At 43.4% G+C, this 18,860-nt stretch overlaps 1 protein-coding gene across 1 annotated transcript in view; it reads left to right on the plus strand.

Annotated features, from left to right (window-relative positions):
* Nucleotides 1-557: 557 nt before the first annotated feature.
* supt5h (SPT5 homolog, DSIF elongation factor subunit) overlaps nt 558-18,860 on the plus strand; it is a 46,381-nt gene continuing 28,078 nt past the window's right edge. Inside the window, exons 1-19 of the mRNA XM_080530764.1 lie at nt 558-684; nt 861-971; nt 1,757-1,916; nt 2,288-2,353; nt 3,811-3,822; nt 4,676-4,745; nt 4,929-4,997; nt 5,125-5,190; nt 5,290-5,320; nt 5,408-5,476; nt 6,793-7,044; nt 7,495-7,584; nt 7,684-7,754; nt 8,158-8,263; nt 8,437-8,530; nt 9,004-9,140; nt 11,830-11,985; nt 12,124-12,270; nt 12,856-13,002. Of these exons, the coding sequence (XP_080386890.1) occupies nt 885-971; nt 1,757-1,916; nt 2,288-2,353; nt 3,811-3,822; nt 4,676-4,745; nt 4,929-4,997; nt 5,125-5,190; nt 5,290-5,320; nt 5,408-5,476; nt 6,793-7,044; nt 7,495-7,584; nt 7,684-7,754; nt 8,158-8,263; nt 8,437-8,530; nt 9,004-9,140; nt 11,830-11,985; nt 12,124-12,270; nt 12,856-13,002 (1,830 nt within the window). The 5' untranslated portion in view covers nt 558-684; nt 861-884. The remainder of the gene's footprint in view (nt 685-860; nt 972-1,756; nt 1,917-2,287; nt 2,354-3,810; nt 3,823-4,675; nt 4,746-4,928; nt 4,998-5,124; nt 5,191-5,289; nt 5,321-5,407; nt 5,477-6,792; nt 7,045-7,494; nt 7,585-7,683; nt 7,755-8,157; nt 8,264-8,436; nt 8,531-9,003; nt 9,141-11,829; nt 11,986-12,123; nt 12,271-12,855; nt 13,003-18,860) is intronic.

Below are 18,860 nucleotides of genomic sequence, written 5' to 3' on the forward strand. Positions count from 1 at the left end.
AGAAGAGAATAGATTAATAAAATCTCTAGTCACTAAAACTGTCACTATAGCCTATACACTTGCTAATCCACCTCCTTTCTTGTTTTGTCTAGTAACTTGGGAAAATACATATCTTGGGGGAGAAGCTTCTATAAGAGAGACAACTCCATCAGAACCAAGCCATGTTTCTGTTAGACAGATAGAATCAAGCATATTATCGACAATTAGATCATTGATTATAAATGTTTTTGATGACAGTGATCTAATATTACAAAGTGCAAAGTTGAGTTGTCCAGAAAAGAGTGAGTGAGATAAGAGTCACATGTTGGTTCTGAGTCATTGAGCCATTTTCTATGTTTCCCAATAATAATCTAGCACTTGCACCTAATCTTAGACTAAAACCCGTCTTCAATGGAATTTTTGAAAATGTTATTTAGTCTATGTCCGTCTTAAATCTAGTACTATTCTTGTGGTGCTATGTTTACATTGAACCACTTTCTAAAACCAGTGGCCTGAACCCTGCACAAACCCTCGCGATAGGTGGCTCGCAGCCCCTAAATCTCGTGATTGTGTGTATCTGAGGAAGACGTGGAAGTGATCAAATCTAGCATTTAGCTAGCTGGCTAGCTAGCTAGTCATTTGTCTCTGGCTGTACCGCACCTCCTCGTTTTAGTAGTGAAGACCAAACACGGACGAGCGATTTAGGTATGGTGTACGTTCCCAATATGTTTATCAAAAGATGATGGTAATGCCTTTGAATTGCAGGTTTCAAGATCCCTCAGTGAGCCATAGCCATCTTGCTTGTTTTGTGACTTCCAGCGTGACCAGGCCTTTTCTGCATGTATGTGTTCATAGAGAATACTCTTCATTTCCACCACTAGCTAAAAGAGAGTCTGGCTTGAAACATGTCTGACAGCGAGGACAGCGACTTCTCTGACGCCCAGAGTGGGAGTGGGAGCGAGGGCGAAGCCGAGGAAGCGGAAGAAAACGAGGTATGTCTGGCTGTCCAAATGAGCTAGCTAGCTAACTGGATGGCGATATGTATTATTGCTAACGCAATTAGCAAGCTAGCTACCGTTTAGACTACATTTTTGATTGGTTTCGCCAAGTCACACTACACCGTAATGTATATGTACCAGCGTAATGCTTGGCAGACAATGTATCTGCAGATAATGATGCTAAGTTAGCTTGGCCACTGAGACAGTGGAAAGGTTGGCTAACGTTGCCTAGAACGCACATCTTCCTTGCGACCGCAGGCAGTGATGGTTGCTTAAATCCCGTATCCCCCCCCCCCCCCCCGTGATATTACAAAACAATAATTCGATAATGTCTTAGGAGAGAGGGGGTTTTGACTATTTTACGAGACTTGCCGAGACCATAGTTGTAGTAAAGTAGCGGCTAGCATTGGGTCGGACTAGTCCTTGGAACATATCCCATGGAACTCTTCCATGGCGTAAGGCTAGCCGTTCAGAGTTCATGTTTCATTTATGCAGCCATTCATTTAGTACAGAAACGGCTTCTGTCATATTTATGGGAGCAGCTGGTAACTCGAGCCCGTCATGTTAAGAAGAACAGACAGACAAACAGAGTTGGGGTAAATTCCATTTCACAGAAATTCCAATTCAGGGAGGACTCTGGATTAAATCGAATTGTAATTTCAAGTTACTTCCTGAACTCTCTGAATAGAAATGGACTTTAATCCTTAGTAGTTAGTAGGCACTACTATACATTGACACACTTTCATGAGTGGGTCAAATGTTTTTGGTCCATTGTACAGAAAGATGACGGTCAGAGAAGCCTATCCGGAAGCGATAAGGCAGCAGAAGAAGAAGGAGAAGACTTGGATGAGGAGGAGTATGATGAAGAGGAGGAAGAGGACGATGATAACCGTCCCAGAAAGAAACCCAGGCACGGAGGATTCATTTTGGATGAAGCCGGTAGGTCCCGTCTCTTCATATTCCTGCATTCTTAAGGCCAATGCACACAGCGTGCGATTTTGTCGCACGACAACATTCGATTCTCAATTCACACCACCGAAGTGTGTGGGTGTGAATGGAGAATCGAATGTTGTCGTGCGACAATGTCGCATCGCACGCCGTGTGCATTGCGATGCGATATTGTCGCACGACAGCGTTCGATTCTCCATTCACACCCACACACTTCGGTGGTGTGAATCGAATGTTGTCGTGCGACAAAATCGCACGCCGTGTACATTGGGCTTTATGGTAAAGAGTTCTGTTCCACAAACAATGATGTTTCAAGTATCTCTAGTATGTGTCATTCCATCCCTTCCTCTGGTTCTATGTAGATGTGGATGACGAGTATGAAGATGAAGATCCATGGGAGGAAGGCGCTGAGGACATTTTGGAAAAAGGTGAGGTCTCACGAAAGAAACCTATGAGGGCATTTGAAACATGACTATAGGACCATTGTTGTCATTGATGGGGACAGACGTGGCAGGTGTGAAGATGCAGGGGTGCAAACTTGTCACCTTTCTGCTAAATTATCTGTTTTTACTTCAAAATAGGTCATCCACATGAATCATGTAGATCTGCAAAAAAGATATTTGGGGAGGGGGGGGGGGTGTCTACGTCTCATCCAAGTCACATGATGACTATTCTTCTAACTAATCTCTTCTAACTAGTCTGCTAAACTCCGCTGCTGTTGAAATAACTTTGAGCTTCATGCAGCTAGGTACAATTCTAGACAGTGTGGAGGACACAGTCACAGTAAGCAACCTGTTTTCAACATAATTATGCGGGTGTTAAGGTTAGGACCGCTGCTGAGACCACCATCAGTGCTAGCGCTATCCATCTACCACCGCTAGTGCTAGCGATATCCACCCCCCCCCCCCCCATCAACAAAATGTTATCGGCGCAATAAAAAAGTGTCACCTTTTTGGGCCATCACCAGTTTACACCCCTGAGATGATACTTTGCACATAGGACAATGATAGTCTGTTGTATTTGAATTCTGCAAGTGACAGCGAGCATTAGGAAACAGTGTCAGACCACTTGAAGCTTAGATTATTGTGAATTCTGAATTTGTCTTGACTGTGTTTTACCTGTGCTAATAATTCCTTCTCTTGTGTATGCCACCTTCAGTTAACGGTAAATAAATTCCCGATTCTTCTGCTTACATGTTTTTCCTTGTATCCAATTAAATGGATTAGCTGTTTCTTACACAGTATGTCACATCCTGTTTTAACTCCACCCCATTTCCACTCTACTGTACGTGTTGTCTAAGGGAGCACAGAATGCAAATAACACGATTTGGTTCTTGTATATGATTTGTACGGCTCTACAATTTTGAGTTATGTTTGAGATGGCCATGACTAAGTTCTTAGTCCCCAAAAAATATTGTGGAATGTCAAGTTGATCAGACACTTAGGATAAGGGTTAAATACGTTTTGTCACAATAAGTTTTGTCACCGATCTGGCCAGGGGACTCTGGCCAGATCGGTGGCGTTGTTTCTGGTACCTGCCTAGGGTGGTGAACCAAGCGTGACAATTTGCCTGAAATTGCTTCCTTGTTAGAAGAAAAGCTAATTCGTCATGTTTGAATGAACTGATATTTTATTTTATTTTATTTTCAATCAGCAATATCACACAGCTTAAAAAGACCCTTGAGTATCCATGTTTTAAATCTACAGTCAAGTTTTTTTAACATCATGAATGACTTTTTATATTTTATTTTTTTTCTCCCATTTGTTTGCTTATTTTGCACCTGTCTGTGCCATTGTCCTTGCTCCTCTTTGCTGTGTGCAACTTGACAATGTCATTTGGCTTTTAATGTGCACTTCTCCCTCTGAACCTGCCTGGACCTGAACAGAAGAAGCAGAGGGTAAGTGTTCTGTTACTTTTTTTTAAAAATGTTCCATCGACTGCTTAGGGTGTTTTGGCCACTGACCTGCTGCTATCTTTTTTTTTTTGTAATCAATTATTTATTACAAAACAGTACACATGAAAAACAATTATAACGCCAAACAAAATAAGTGTCTGTCCTGATTCTTTTTTCCCCCTTATCTTACCCCCCCCCCCCCCCACTATAAACACATGAGTAACCCCCCCCCCCCCCCCCCCCCCCCCCCATAGTTCTTCATTACACTATATTTGGTATATCAGAAAATCATAATAGTACAATAATTACAGGTTACGTTCACATACAACACAGCCTACAAACACAGTCACTCCATCAACTCTTTTATCTGACCGGCTCGTATCTTGAGAGCGGAGACACCGACAATGAGCTCTCAGGACGTCCAGGGCAGCGGCCAAGACGGCGCATGCGTTAGGGCTGAAACTATTCATAGAATCATTCGATTCCCCCAAAAAATTCCTTGATTTCGAATTGTCTGCCTCTAGTATTCATTTTCTATTTTTTTCCAGTTCAGTTTTTTATGCCGAATGCTGAAAATGACACTTGTAGACATGCACTACCGGTCAAACGTTTTAGAACAGCTTACGTTTTCCAGAGCAGGCTGCTGGTCATAACTAAAGAACCTAGTTATGAATTTAAAAAGCTGGGTCATTCTACAACAACACAGATTCATCACTTAAACTGTCAAAAATAATGAAGCATCCCAATATTTTGTGGCATGAATTATGGGGAGGAAGTAGGGAGTTGAGTTGTCAACCAAATGAACAAGATCTGAGTAGCCCCACAATGCGCTCACTGAGTCTGCTCTCTTCTACAGTGTCCAACATTGACCATGCGGTGCTGGAGGAGGACCACTCTGGGTCCCGCAGGCTGCAGAATCTCTGGAGGTACTTTGTCTATGAAGGACCTCTGCTTTTCCTTTTTTAATTATGTTTTTATTAGCACTTTGTGAAACTGGTGGACAAGGGAAGTTCAGTAGCCTCTCTTTAGCTTATTTCCATTGTCATTTCAGTTGTAACTTGTGGCCTTGTGTGATTTCTTCTTTTTCTGTGTTTTTGGGGATATTGCAGAGATTCCAGAGAGGAGGCCTTGGGTGAATATTACATGAGGAAATATGCCAAGTCTTCAGGAGGAGAACAGTGAGTCACCGTATTCAGTTGTGGAGATAGTTGGCCCAAATTGAAGTGACATCAGTGAATTTCAGTATGTTTATTTGGATCAAACAAGTAAAAGCCTGGGTCCTGATGTCGTCTTCTTTCTATTCAGTTTGCCTGGGAGTTCTGAGGAGCTTTCTGATGACATCACCCAGCAACAGTTGCTCCCTGGCGTCAAGTATGTATTTGCCTTATCAAACGCTTAGTTAATTATTAGTGGACTAGTAGAATTAAACGTTAATTTGCTAAATGTTCTTTACTTAAACTTTTTTTTAAGGGACCCAAATCTTTGGACGGTCAAGTGCAAGGTATGTGGAGTGGTTTTCCTTCTTCTGACATCTAGTTGGTCAGACAATTAAAAGAAGCTTTAACATGATAAAAATGTGTCATTACAGATTGGGGAAGAGAGGGCAACTGCAATCGCTTTGATGAGGAAATTTGTTGCCTATCAATTCACTGACACGGTAAGTCTAGATGTGTTTTTTCATTCAACTCTGATTCTTTTGACAGATAGTATACATTTTGTGATTTTTGTTGTTGTTGCTTTAAATCCAGTGAGACCTGTCAACATTTCCATTTCATACAATATGTACTAGGGGTGTAACGGATCACCCTCCACGGTTCGGAACGCATGTGTACCGCGGATCAATTGCAAAATGTTAACAAGTAATAATATTACTTAATATCTTACTTAATATCTCTTGTAAATCACAATGTAGAGTTGCCATGAAAAGATAGACGCGAGAGTTGCGGGCTTTGTTGTACTCTAAAGCGCAATGATAGGTTGATAATGCGAAAGAAAAATAATCCGTTGTTTGCTCACTACACGTGAAGCTGGAAATCCACAACAACAAGGCTGCGTTCGTAAATCCGCTCTGGAATCTGATCAGCGTTCCTTGAACGCCTCTTGTCCAATCAAATTACTTGGTCCCTTTATGACGTCGGACCCAGTGTGCCCTCCGGCGCTCTCAAAGCGAATTTACGAACGCGGCCCAAGTGTATCATGTTACGTTGTTCGGCGGAGAAGAACTCGAAATGGCTCCCTCGTCATTTAAATCCCATGTATGGGAGCACTTTGGCTTCTCTGTCAACTATGACGGGAGGCACGGAAAAGGTAGCTCGACAACTTCTGATAATGTAGGCATTTTTTTCATGCCATGTTCAAAATAAGGGTTCACTTTATTATTTAGTTAAAAGTGGCATAAAACATGTTTATTCATCTGCTTTAAAGAGCCCAGTGATTCACTGCTGCAACCAGGCGCCTCCTCCCTCTCTCCTATCATTTAAATTGAGTGTATTTCAGTATAATTATGTAATGTTTGAGTGTAGAATATGTTATATATAATTACCAGTTTTGACATCTTGAATGTTGTTGGTTTTTGTACACATAGTAAAAGTGGTGTTTTTACAGAATTCAAGGAAAAAGCAGTTTTTATAAAAACAAAAATGTTTTGTGTTGATCCGAAAAATGATCCGATCCGTGACTCAAAAACCGTGACACGATCCGATCCGTGAGTTAGGTGATCCGTTACACCCCTAATATGTACCCAGAATGCTACAGTCCAGCTGAAAAAAAAAAAGAAAAGTTCACTCAAATGTTAATGTGTTGTGTTAAATACAGTTTTTCTTGGGCCAATCTAGACATCTCTTGAAGGATTGTATATGTTTATGTATATGAAGGATGGTATATGTTTATGTATATGAAGGATGGTATATTTTTTGTCAGGCTTGAAATCCAGTGGACCCTCTCTAATTTCCCCAAAATGTCTTCTCCACATAGCCCCTCCAAATCAAGTCTGTGGTGGCTCCCGAACATGTAAAAGGTTATATTTACGTGGAGTCCTACAAGCAGACTCATGTCAAGGCAGCCATCGAGGGGGTGGGCAACCTTCGAATGGGCTTCTGGAACCAACAGATGGTCCCCATCAAGGAAATGACAGACGTCCTCAAAGTGGTCAAAGAGGTCACCAACCTCAAGCCAAAGTCCTGGGTCAGACTCAAGAGAGGCCTCTACAAAGACGACATCGCCCAGGTACGCTTAGCACTAGAACAGCTGTGTCTATGTTACCTACTATAAGAGCCGCCTCGGGGGTCAAATGACCATAGTCTTTACAATGGGAAGCTGCTATTTACACACAACGACCACTAGTTTGCCGCTTGTAAATTAGCCTGCTTCCTACACAGAAAAACTAGCAAAATAGCGTTATACTAGCTTATCCTGATGTGATTTAGAAAATGTAAGGATACTGGGTGGTAGAACAAACATATCTCGGAAAAGTCATGAAAGGAGGATCCTGAAATTTGATCGAGTGCAAAGATATAATATTTTTCTTTACTCACATGGCTGTTCTAGTGTTAAAAACATAGTTTGTTTACCACTTCTTCACTGTGTACGCAGCCTCACAGTTGAAGAACATAAAGACTTGAGACGTAGTTGAGATGTCGTTCTCCTCAATATAATATTGACATTTTCATCCAAAAGGTGGACTACGTGGAGCCCAGTCAGAACACGATATCATTGAAGATGATTCCCAGGATAGACTTGGACCGGATCAAAGCCCGGATGAGCTTGGTAAGCAACAGCATCAACCCTACTCTTGTTGTTCTCCAGTTGTTTGCTCCCCGGCCTCCCTGCCTGTCCCTGATGCTACTCTGGTTGTTGACCTTATAGAAAGACTGGTTCGCCAAGAGGAAGAAGTTCAAGAGACCACCCCAGAGACTGTTTGATGCAGAGAAGATCAGGTACAAAGAGTCTCCTAACAATCGAATAACAAGACACGTATGAAATCTGCCTTTTTTGAATAATGTCACTTATAAATACAGAATGAGCTTAGTCTTAGCCCTATCATAACCAGAATTATAAGGTTGTTGTTTTACTTAATGGTTTTTCAGTCACTGTCTTTGTAAAGAAACAATGTATAGCTTTTAAAATAGCATTTTAAAGTCATGGAGCTCTGAGAGTTTCCCCAACACCCATCCTGTTTTATGCCAAAGCAAGTGGAGGTCCGGCCTTCAGCCACGAAGGGTTGCACCTTGTTATTCTGCAGCCCTAAATGTGTAGGATAACAGTTAAGTGTGTGTGTGTTCGTTCGTGTGTGTGTTCGTTCGTGCGTGTGTGTGTGTTCGTGTGTGTGTGTGTTCTAAGGTCACTTGGTGGAGACGTCAGCCACGACGGAGACTTCATGATATTTGAAGCCAACCGATACAGCCGCAAGGGCTTCCTCTTCAAGAGCTTTGCCATGTCTGCTGTCGTAAGAATACTTTATTTGGCCGTTTCTTTACTACTATTCACATCATTTTTTCCCAATCAACTGTTGACAGCCCTGTTCAGACCGACACAGCTGCAGAGCTGGTCTGGTGTTGAGCTGTAACTATGGCCTCTGGTTCTAAGCGGAGTCTCTCCTCCGTGTCCCTTTGCGTCCAGATCACTGAGGGAGTGAAGCCCACGCTGTCGGAGCTGGAGAAGTTTGAGGATCAGCCAGAGGGCATCGACCTGGAGGTGGTGACAGAGACCGCAGGTACAGGCCTGTCTGTCCGTGTGGTTCCCACGCTGGTCTTAAAAAGCCTTAAAGTCTCAAATCAGGCAAGCCAATCTATAAGGCCTAAAAAGGTCCCAAATGTCAGTTTCAATTCGGTCTAAAAAAGAGGTGCTAGGTCTTAAAAATGAGATCCTGCAAGGAAATCAGTCCGGCCGCATCTATTTACGCAGAAATGAATCAAGCTGGAACCCCAAAAATGTCAATTTGCTTCCTTTTTTGTCTGTATGGCAGTGAAATCCCTAATTTCATCACCTCGAGGATGACAAAAAGCTATCATAGGGTGCTGTGAATAGGTCTAAAATGATATTCAAAGAGGTCTAAAAAAACATTTGACTTGTTGAAACTTGTAGGAACCCTGGTATATGGAAGAGGGGCTCTTTGAGGTGTGTGTGTGTGTGTGTGTACACACTTAAGATCTATTTGTAAGTGGAATGGTGTGTGTGTGAGCGCAGGTAAGGAGCGGGAACACAACCTGCAGGCGGGGGACAACGTGGAGGTGTGCGAGGGGGAGCTGATCAACCTGCAGGGCAAGATCCTGAGTGTGGACGGCAACAAGATCACCATCATGCCAAAGCACGAGGATCTGAAGGTAAGGACACCTCCTAGCCCCCTGGCCCCTCCCACCCCAGGCCCCTTCTCCCCTGACTCTCCCCCCACAGGGGCCTCATTTATAAAGCTTGCATACGCCCAAAAAGGTGCGTAAGCAAATTTTCCCGCAATTTGGGGATTTATAAAAACTGTGCGCACCTCTAGGCTACGCACACTGTGATCCATGCGTACGCATAGAAACTGGAGAAATGTCAACTGCGACTCCGCTGGCAGAAGGATGAAACAGGAGAAACGCTTTGAAATGGATACAATTTCCACCAACATAAATTGAAATATTACCTTACATATTATATATGAAGGAGTGCACACAAAGAATATACGTGCACACTGCACATACTGTATCTTATTCTGCCTTGTCCTGTACCCATCACAATGTACATCTTTACTGTATGTATCATATTGATATTCATGCAAATATATTGACTTTTTATATTCATATTCATTGCACATAGAGCGAGGCTGGACAAGTTGAGCACTGTTCCCGAGTGCTCAGTGGGTAACGTCCCGATAAATCCAATGATTTTAATATCCATACATTGAAGAACATGAACAAGCCCACTGTAGACAATTGACTATCATCCCCAAGCACACCCCATGTATACGGACTACAAACATTTTAAGCGCAGACACTTTACTACTGAACTATCTATTATTACTAATTGCACCACCAGTGTATCTTGTCTTACCTGTAATATTGTCACCTTTATCTTGTATTATGCCTATTGCATTATGTCTTGTGCTGCAATGTCAGGAACCGAAGCCTAAAGCCCAATTTATACTTCTGCATAAAATCGACGGCGTAGCCTACGCCGTAGCTTGCGTAGGTTGACGCGCACCTCTCCAAAAATGTAACTACGTGGCAGTGCCTACGCAACCGTAAGCACTGTGATTGGGCCGCTTGGTAGCACATGATTCCGACATGATTCCGACTCTCGTAGGCCAAAATGCGGAAGCCATGACAGAAATGTCATTTACTTTTTCTGTAATTACTTATTAATAAAGATTTGAAAAATGACTAACCATCGTATTATCTTAGTTTAATGTCATTTCAATGCATCATGGAACTTTTATTTTACAACAAGCATAAAAAAAAAATCGCTATTATGCCGCTTTGAGTACACCGTTCCAACGGAGCACCCTATGGAAGCGTCAGGCACAGCCTTCCTATAAGGAGCGGTGATTGACGGGCGTCTCATTGTGATGTCTGCGTCCATCCACCGTCAAAAATCAAACTTTTTTGAAAGTCTACTTTGGACGCAGCCATCGGACGCAACGCTGACGCAGCGCAACGCAGCAGGTGGAGCACCTTTCATTGATTACAATGCATTTGATCCCAATTTCGGACGCAACGCACATTAGACGCAACGCTCGATGGCCATGGTGGAGCTTGGCCGTTAGCATATCGATCCTCGAGGGCCTCGTCAGGAGAGTATTTTCGAATAAATCCACTCTCCGGGCCAGATCTACACAACCTTGACAGATGGTAGCAGGGTATCCGCGGTGTCTTGAAAAGTATTAAAAGTTGATCAATTTTGGGAAAATCAAAACCCTTAAGTATTAAAAAGTATTATCACGGTTTTATGAGGTCTTGAATTTTGTAGGTATTTTTCTGAATTAGACTCTGTCCAAAGAGTTTGAGTCCTAAAACCTTTTAGTAAAAGTTCGTGAATTTATTCGTTTTATTAAAAAACAAAGATGAACCGGAAATTCTGTTGTATGATAGTGGTCTAGTCTATTGCAAACTAAAACTGTTAAGTTAAAGGTGTCACTGATGTAAACGGTTACAGCTCGAAGTGGCGGTGAGGTCTGGAAAAATATTGACACAGTCTTTAAAAAGTCTTAGAAAGGTATTGAAATTAACCTCAAGATTCCTGTATATACCCTGGGTAGGCATAGTGATAACAATAGCAGAGAAATAATAAAATATTACAAATTAAAAATAGCCCAAAGCTGGAGAATGAAAGAAAGAAAGAAAGAAAGCAGAGCGAGGGGGAAACACGTCTTCAAAACCAGCTTCCAAATATGTTCCACAGTGTCCATGGTGATGTTCAGACTGTCAGGCCTGGCCTCCAGAGTTCCGACTGTCAGGCCTGGCCTCCAGACTTCTGTCTGAATTTGAGCGGTCCAATTTCTCCCAACTCCTATCCCACAGCACCATTCTGTTTTGTTGATAATCAAATGACGGATTGAGGTTTAACAGGGTATCCGCGGTGTCTTGAAAAGTATTAAAAGTTGATCAATCAATTTGGGGAAAATCAAGACCCTTAATAAGTATTAAAAAGTCTTATCATGATTTTATGAGGTCTTGAATTTTTAAGGTATTTTTCTGAATTAGACTCTGTCAAAAGAGTTTGAGTCCTAAAAACTTTTTGTAAAAGTTTGTGAATTTATTCGTTTTATTAAAAAACAAACCGGAAATTCTGTTGTATGATAGTGGTCTAGTCTATTGCAAACTAAAAACGGTTAATTTGAAGGTGTCACTGATGTAAACGGTTACAGCTCGAAGTGGCGGTGAGGTCTGGAAAAATATTCACAAGGTCTTTTAAAAAGTCTTAGAAAGGTATTGAAATTAACCTCAAGATTCCTGTATATACCCTGTCCTGTTTTGTTGATAATTAAATGACGGATTGAGGTTTTAACTGTGGGATTCTGATGGTGTCTGTGTCCAGGACCCTCTGGAGTTCCCTGCTCACGAGTTGAGGAAGTACTTCCGCATGGGCGACCACGTGAAGGTGATTGCGGGTCGATACGAGGGAGACACAGGTCTCATCGTGCGTGTGGAGGAGAACTTTGTCATCCTGTTCTCTGACCTGACAATGCATGAGGTAAAACCCCTTCAGAGTATTATTATTATTATATATTTGTTTATTATTAAGTGTGTTGGTGGTGTTTTCGGTCAGTGTGTGATGAATGCATTTGACTTGTTTTAACATTGTGTGTGTGTGTCTGCGCGCCCTCCACAGTTGAAAGTTCTGCCCAGGGACTTGCAGCTTTGTTCGGAGACTGCCTCAGGAGTGGATGCTGGGGGGCAACACGAATGGGGTGAGCTGGTCCAACTGGACCCCCAAACTGTTGGAGTCATCGTCAGGCTGGAGAGGGAGACCTTCCAGGTACCACTCCACTCTTTTGGTCCCTTTTTGTCCCGAAGGTTAGGCATGGCCCTAAGACAGTCCCCCTGGGTCAATAAACCTGTCTCTTCCTGTGCCCATTTACCAGGTCGTGAGCTTAGAATTATAAGGTTCTATCTCCGTTTAGGGCAGTTCAGAGATATTGAGCGTCAACGTTTTTACATTCCATTATGTTTTGTGAGATGGAACCTTTGTATTTTATTAATTACTAACTAAAACATTTAAACATTTTAAAAATAACACCACACAGGCATTAATAAACACCTAATGGATCAGATTATGTAAAATATAAAAAAAAAAAAAAAGGAGAACCTTATAATTCTAACGTCACGAGATGTATCTCGTCCCCAAAGGGTCAAATGGTTTGCAGCATTTAAAGTGGTAGTTTCCTTTGAAAGGAGTTCAATGGGTGGGCTGATTAGTAATATACCAGACAATTATTGAAAGTGAAATTAAGTGAAATTAACTGCTTAAGTGATGCCGAACCATCAGGACTCATTTGGAGGTCCTACCCAAATGGGTTCTGTTTCTGCGGTGCTCTCACACACACACACACCTCCTCCGTAGGTCCTGAACATGCACGGGAAGGTGATGACGGTCCGCCACCAGGCAGTGAACCGGCGGAAAGACAACCGCTTTGCTGTGGCGCTGGACTCTGAGCAGAACAACATCCACGTCAAGGACATCGTCAAGGTCATCGACGGGCCCCACTCGGTAAGACACAGTACACATAGTGAATGAAATTGTGTTTCCTTATGTGCTAAAGTGTGGGAGCAAGCGATAAGCGAGCTACTGACTGCTCTATGGTTGGCTGGTGGGGGAATTCCTGAGGCAGCAATGTGCTACAGGGTTTCTGTCTTTGTTTTGCTATGTGCTACGACAGGGGTGTAATGGACTGACTTATATAGCGCCTTATTCCAAAGCGCTTTACAGCGGCCTCTCATTCACCCATTCACACACACATTCACACACCACCGCCGATCTGCCGACCTTGCGATCATTAGGAAAAGCCTCGGGGCCGGATGGCGTCCTGGGACGGGTGCTGAGAGACTGCGCCGACCAGCTGGCCGGGGTTTTCACCAACATCTTTAACCAGTCCCTGTCCCAGGCCACCGTCCCACCCTGCCTGAAAACCTCAACTATCATCCCAGTCCCGAAGAAAAGCACGGTGAGCTGCCTAAACGACTACCGCCCGGTGGCACTCACACCAATCATCATGAAGTGCTTCGAGAAACTAGTCCGGGCCCACATACTCACACGCCTCCCGCCCAACCTGGATCCATACCAGTTCGCCTACAGAGCCCACAGGTCCACAGAGGACGCCATCGCGACGACTCTCCACGCTACTCTATCCCACCTGGAGAGGGGAAACAGCTACGCGAGACTGCTCTTCGTGGACTTCAGCTCCGCCTTCAACACCATCCTTCCAGACAGGCTAGTGACCAAACTACTAGACCTGGGTCTATCACACTCTATGTGCGTGGATCAAGGACTTCCTGACCGACCGCCCCCAGAGGGTGCGGGTGGGCCCCCACACCTCCACAGCCCTCAGCCTCAGCACTGGGTCCCCCCAGGGCTGCGTGCTAAGCCCCATCCTCTACAACCTCTACACTAGGGGTGGGCAAACGATCAACATTTTTTGTTCGATAATCGTAACGAATTAACAATCAATTAATCAATTATCGAGGTTTTTTTTCATAAAAAAAAAAAAATAGAAACTAGGGCAGAAATAACAAACATGTTTTCCTTGGGGAAAAAACTTTATTTGTGTTGCTATTGCAGAATTGCACAATGCACACATTCATTCATTCACATTAACTAGACACTACAGTCAGATAACAATCCTCTTAAACAAGGCAGTGAGTAGCCTAAATTGTTTAACTTAAAAACACATTTTACATTATAAATAAAAATATAGAAAATAAGTAACTCACCATAGGAGCAGTAAAAAAAACAGTTACTCACAAATAGGAGGATGACTGAAAACGTTAGTGTCCTTAAGAGCGTCCAACTCAGTGAAGATGGAAGGCCCTATCCCACTGGCTGGAGGAGATGAGGCCATGCCGCCCGACTCTGAGGAGGACGAAGGAGCCCCAGCAGGAGCACCTGCTCCGGTCAGCGCCATGGCACAGCTCCTCGGGGAGCAATACGTAGCGCATTTCGATGCGCCTGGTTATAGAACGTCGCGATGGAACAGGATATGCTGGCTCGACTATTTGCATCAGCGCACGAAATCCTCTACCCTCGACAAAACTGAGCGGCAGAATATCTGTTTCAATTAATTTGCTGATGGCCATCGTTATTTTCTCTTCTCGTTGTGCATCACACTTCCCGCATATAAGATGAGGCATGATGGAGGGCTGAGAAGTACAAGGTAGCGATAGCGAAGGAGCAGTCAGGGTCGGGTGTGCGGCTTGCAGGTGGTATTTCATCGGGATCGTCGTCGTATTATATTTATAGGTCACTGCGCAGTGTTTGCAATGAACGAGGTCGCCTTTCAGATCAAAATGCTCCCACACCAAGCTTCGTTTCGCTCGCTTTGCCATTTTCCAAGCAGTGTGTGTTTTACCGCACAGCTGATTAATCAATTGAACATGCAAGGTGCCTTTCAGGAAGTAGTGGAGATCGCGCACCTATTACTGGAGGTCAGGTTACACTAACGTACGGGAACTTCCGTCATGCCGTACTGCGTTGTGAAATTCAATGCGAAGGCAAATGCAAAGTTCATTTCTCACACATAACGTGGACAAACTAATTTCCATTATTATTATTATTATTTAAAAAAAAAAAAAAAAGTATTAACTCATTGACTGCCAAAGTCTTATAGAATAGTAACGTTGACTGCCAAAGACGCCAATTGGCGTCTTATAGAATGTATTTATTTTTTCGCGGGGATCGCATTATTGACATGTTCTACACCTAGCGAGTGAATTTCAGACTTGGGTGTAATGTATTTCGGTCCCAGATGGGGGCAGTAGTTCGATAAAAGCCTGGAGAAGGAAGTGGCTTGCTGTGGGTTGTAGTAATGGCGAAACAGATCAGGGTATGTGCCAAACGCGGCGCGGAGCATTGCGGCGCGGAGCATTGCGCGACTCTTCAAACAGTTCAGAGTCGGATGATACAGAAAAAGTGCAGAAAAAAATAAAATAAAAAAAAGTTCTGCAGAAAAAGCTCGTTTTCTCTGTTTATTGGTCAAAATCAGGTGTTTTTGCTGAAACCACCCTATGTTCTACGGCCGATTTCTAAACACTCAAAGAGGCTAGAAACAAACTTTCTTTTTCTGATGAAAGAAGAGAGTCTAAAGTTTTGGTAGATATGTTCAATGTTTATGTAGTCCGAAAAGTCAATATTTGGTGGGTCTTCAAAGTTCAGCGAAAATGCCCCAAAAGTCTGGCAGTGTGGAGCTCTCCGCTCTGAACATGGCTGGCAGTCAAAGAGTAACGATTATCGAGCAAAATATTTTGTGATCGACCAAGACCTTATCGATCAATTAATCGATCATCGATCATCGATGCCCACCCCTACTCTACACCCACGACTTCACCCCCGTCCACCCCAGCAACTACATCGTAAAGTTTGCAGACGACACCACCGTGGTGGGATGTATCTCGGGGGGGGACGAGGCGGCGTACAGGGATGAGGTAGAGCAACTGAGCAAGCTGTGCAAGGTTAACAACCTGCTGCTGAACAAGTCAAAGACCCAGGAATTCATCGTAGACTTCAGGAGAAAAAAGTCCGAGATCCAGCCCCTGCTCATCGACGGAGAGAGCGTGGAGAGAGTCTCAACCCTCCGATTCCTGGGACATCACATGCGGGATGACCTGACCTGGAAGGACAACACAAAAGGCACCATCAAGAGGGCACAACAGCGGCTATACACCCTGAGATGCCTCAGGAAAGAACACAACAAGCAGGAGATACTGGTGGCCTTCTACCGCGGCGCAGTGGAGAGCATCCTCACCTACGGCATCTGCAACTGGTTCTACAGCTGCACAACAGCGGAGAGAAATGCGCTACAGAGAGTCGTGAGAACAGCACAGAAGATCACCGGTGCCCCCCTCCCCTCTCTGGAAGAGCTGTACAACACACGCTGTCTCAGGAAGGCCTCCAAGATCTCCAGGGACCCGACCCACCCTGGGCACGTACACTTTATCAGGCTGCCCTCGAAAAGGAGGTACAGGACCCCGGCCGCTAAGACAAACAGACTGAAGAACTGCTTCTACCACAGGGCCGTCAAGGCCCTGAACACAGCAAAGGCCTAAGTTCTGGGCCCAGGACAGTCTGGACGGATTGTATGGCAGCTAGTGCTGAGGCACAAACATGTACATTTCAAGCCTGCAAACTGTGACACTTTAAATAACGTGAAAAAATACTTTTGTGCAATATGACAACCCTAGTTGACTATCTATCTGTGCAGTATAGTACAGTGGATTGTGTACATAGCCTTTATTTATGTAAACCAGCTCCTTACCTTCTTGTGATTTTATTCTTTTTCTAAAAGTGTTTTTTTTCTTCCCTTTCCCTAACACCAGGGGAGCCACCCCTCCTAAATTTCGTTGTTTGGTACCTGTACTGTAGCAATGACAATAAAGTCCATTCATTCATTCATTCATTCATTCATTCATTCATTAGACGGCGGCTCTACCTCCTGCGCCACAGCCGCCCCATCTGGGTGTCACCCCAGCCGGGTGTCAAACTCCATTTCCTCCCGGGCCACATCAGCATTATGGTTGCCCTCAAAAGGGCCGGTTGTAACTGTAAGACTATATGAATTTGTCATATTACATAATTGGATTTGATTCTCATTGGTTTTAGTAATAACTTAATAACTAGCTCTGAAAACAGAAGTCTAGGGAAAACAATGACATTTTGGTACTATTTATATTTTCGGATTCAGAGTTTTTCCGTTGATGCGGGTAGCTTGAGCTAAATTGACGTACGTCACAAAAGTGTAGCCCCCTCTAGCGGTTGTGGCCGTAAGCAACCGCGTAGACGTATGCCAGCGGCCGGGCCTGGCTGGGAAATGTATTATTGATTTATTATTTGTTTGTTTTTCATGACAGATCCATCTCTGTTTCTCCAGTGTCTATATTAAAACAATTATATAAAAATAAAAAATAAAACTTTTTTTCCCCTTCTATCCCGGAGACTGCCAATGGCCCCGGGCCTGAGCTAGATTACTCTTCCTGCTGCAACTGGTGAACTGACGATTCACTTGCTTAGTCAAATGTATCGATTGTAAGTCTCTTTGGAATAAGGCGTCTGCTAAATGCTAGGGGTGTAACGGATCACGGAAATTCTGTGATCCGTTCGGATCGCCCTCCACGGTTCGGAACGCGTGTGTACCGCGGATCAATTGCACTTTTTTTTTTTTAACCTTTATTTTACCAGGAAGTCACATTGAGATTAAAACCTCTTTTACAAGAGAGACCTGGCCAAGACAGGGTCAAAATAGTAGCTTAAAAAACAGTTCAGATAACAAGACAGGACATAAGACAGTGGCAACAATACAATAGACAAACAATGGTAGGGGTATTTACAAGGTGATTAAAACATTGAGAAGTCTAACCAAAGCAGGTACAGCGAGCGGTGACCACATCCTTTAATCTACGCTTGAAGATACTTGTGGAAATAAGGGCCTCTAATTTAAAAGTAGTCTGTAGGTCATTCCAAGACCAAGGGCCATAATAAGACAAGCTTGCCCTTCCAACATTGTTCATGATAAGTGGCACCTTGTATTGTAGCCATCTACGAGACCTGAGACCCGAGCCACTCGGTATAGGGATGAACTTCAGGCCCAGATAATTCGGTAAGAAGCCAGAGATGATTTTAAACACAAGAGTGTACCAGTGTTGGAGCCTTCTGACAGAAAGAGATGGCCATCCAACCAGACTATACAGTGTACAGTGATGGGTCCTGAAGGCACTATTGGTGATGTATCTTAGAACCGAATGATACAGGGGATCTAGCTTGGATAAAGTGGACAGAGAAGCAAACCTATATACTGTATCACTGTTAACAAGTAATAATATTACTTAATATCTTACTTAATATCTCTTGTAAATCACAATGTAGAGTTGCCATGAAAAGATAGACGCGACAGTTGCGGGCTTTGTTTTACTCTAAAGCGCAATGATAGGTTGATAATGCGAAAAAAAAAGAATCCGTTGTTTGCTCACTACACGTGAAGCTGGGAATCCACAACAACAAGGCTGCGTTCGTAAATCCGCTCTGGAATCTGATCAGCGTTCAAGGAACGCCTCTTGTCCAATCAAATTACTTGGTCCCTTTATGACGTCGGACCCAGTGTGCGCTCCGGCGCTCTCAAAGCGAATTTACGAACGCGGCTCAAGTGTATCATGTTACGTTGTTCGGCGGAGAAGAACTCGAAATTCACTTTATTATTTAGTTAAAAGTGGCATAAAACATGTTTATTCATCTGCTTTAAAGAGCCCAGTGATTCACTGCTGCAACCAGGCGCCTCCTCCCTCTCTCCTATCATTTAAATTGAGTGTATTTCAGTATAATTATGTAATGTTTGAGTGTAGAATATGTTATATATATATATATAT

This window comes from Nansenia antarctica (genome assembly GCF_963989245.1).
Source record: "Nansenia antarctica genome assembly, chromosome: 5".
NCBI lineage: Eukaryota > Metazoa > Chordata > Actinopteri > Argentiniformes > Microstomatidae > Nansenia > Nansenia antarctica.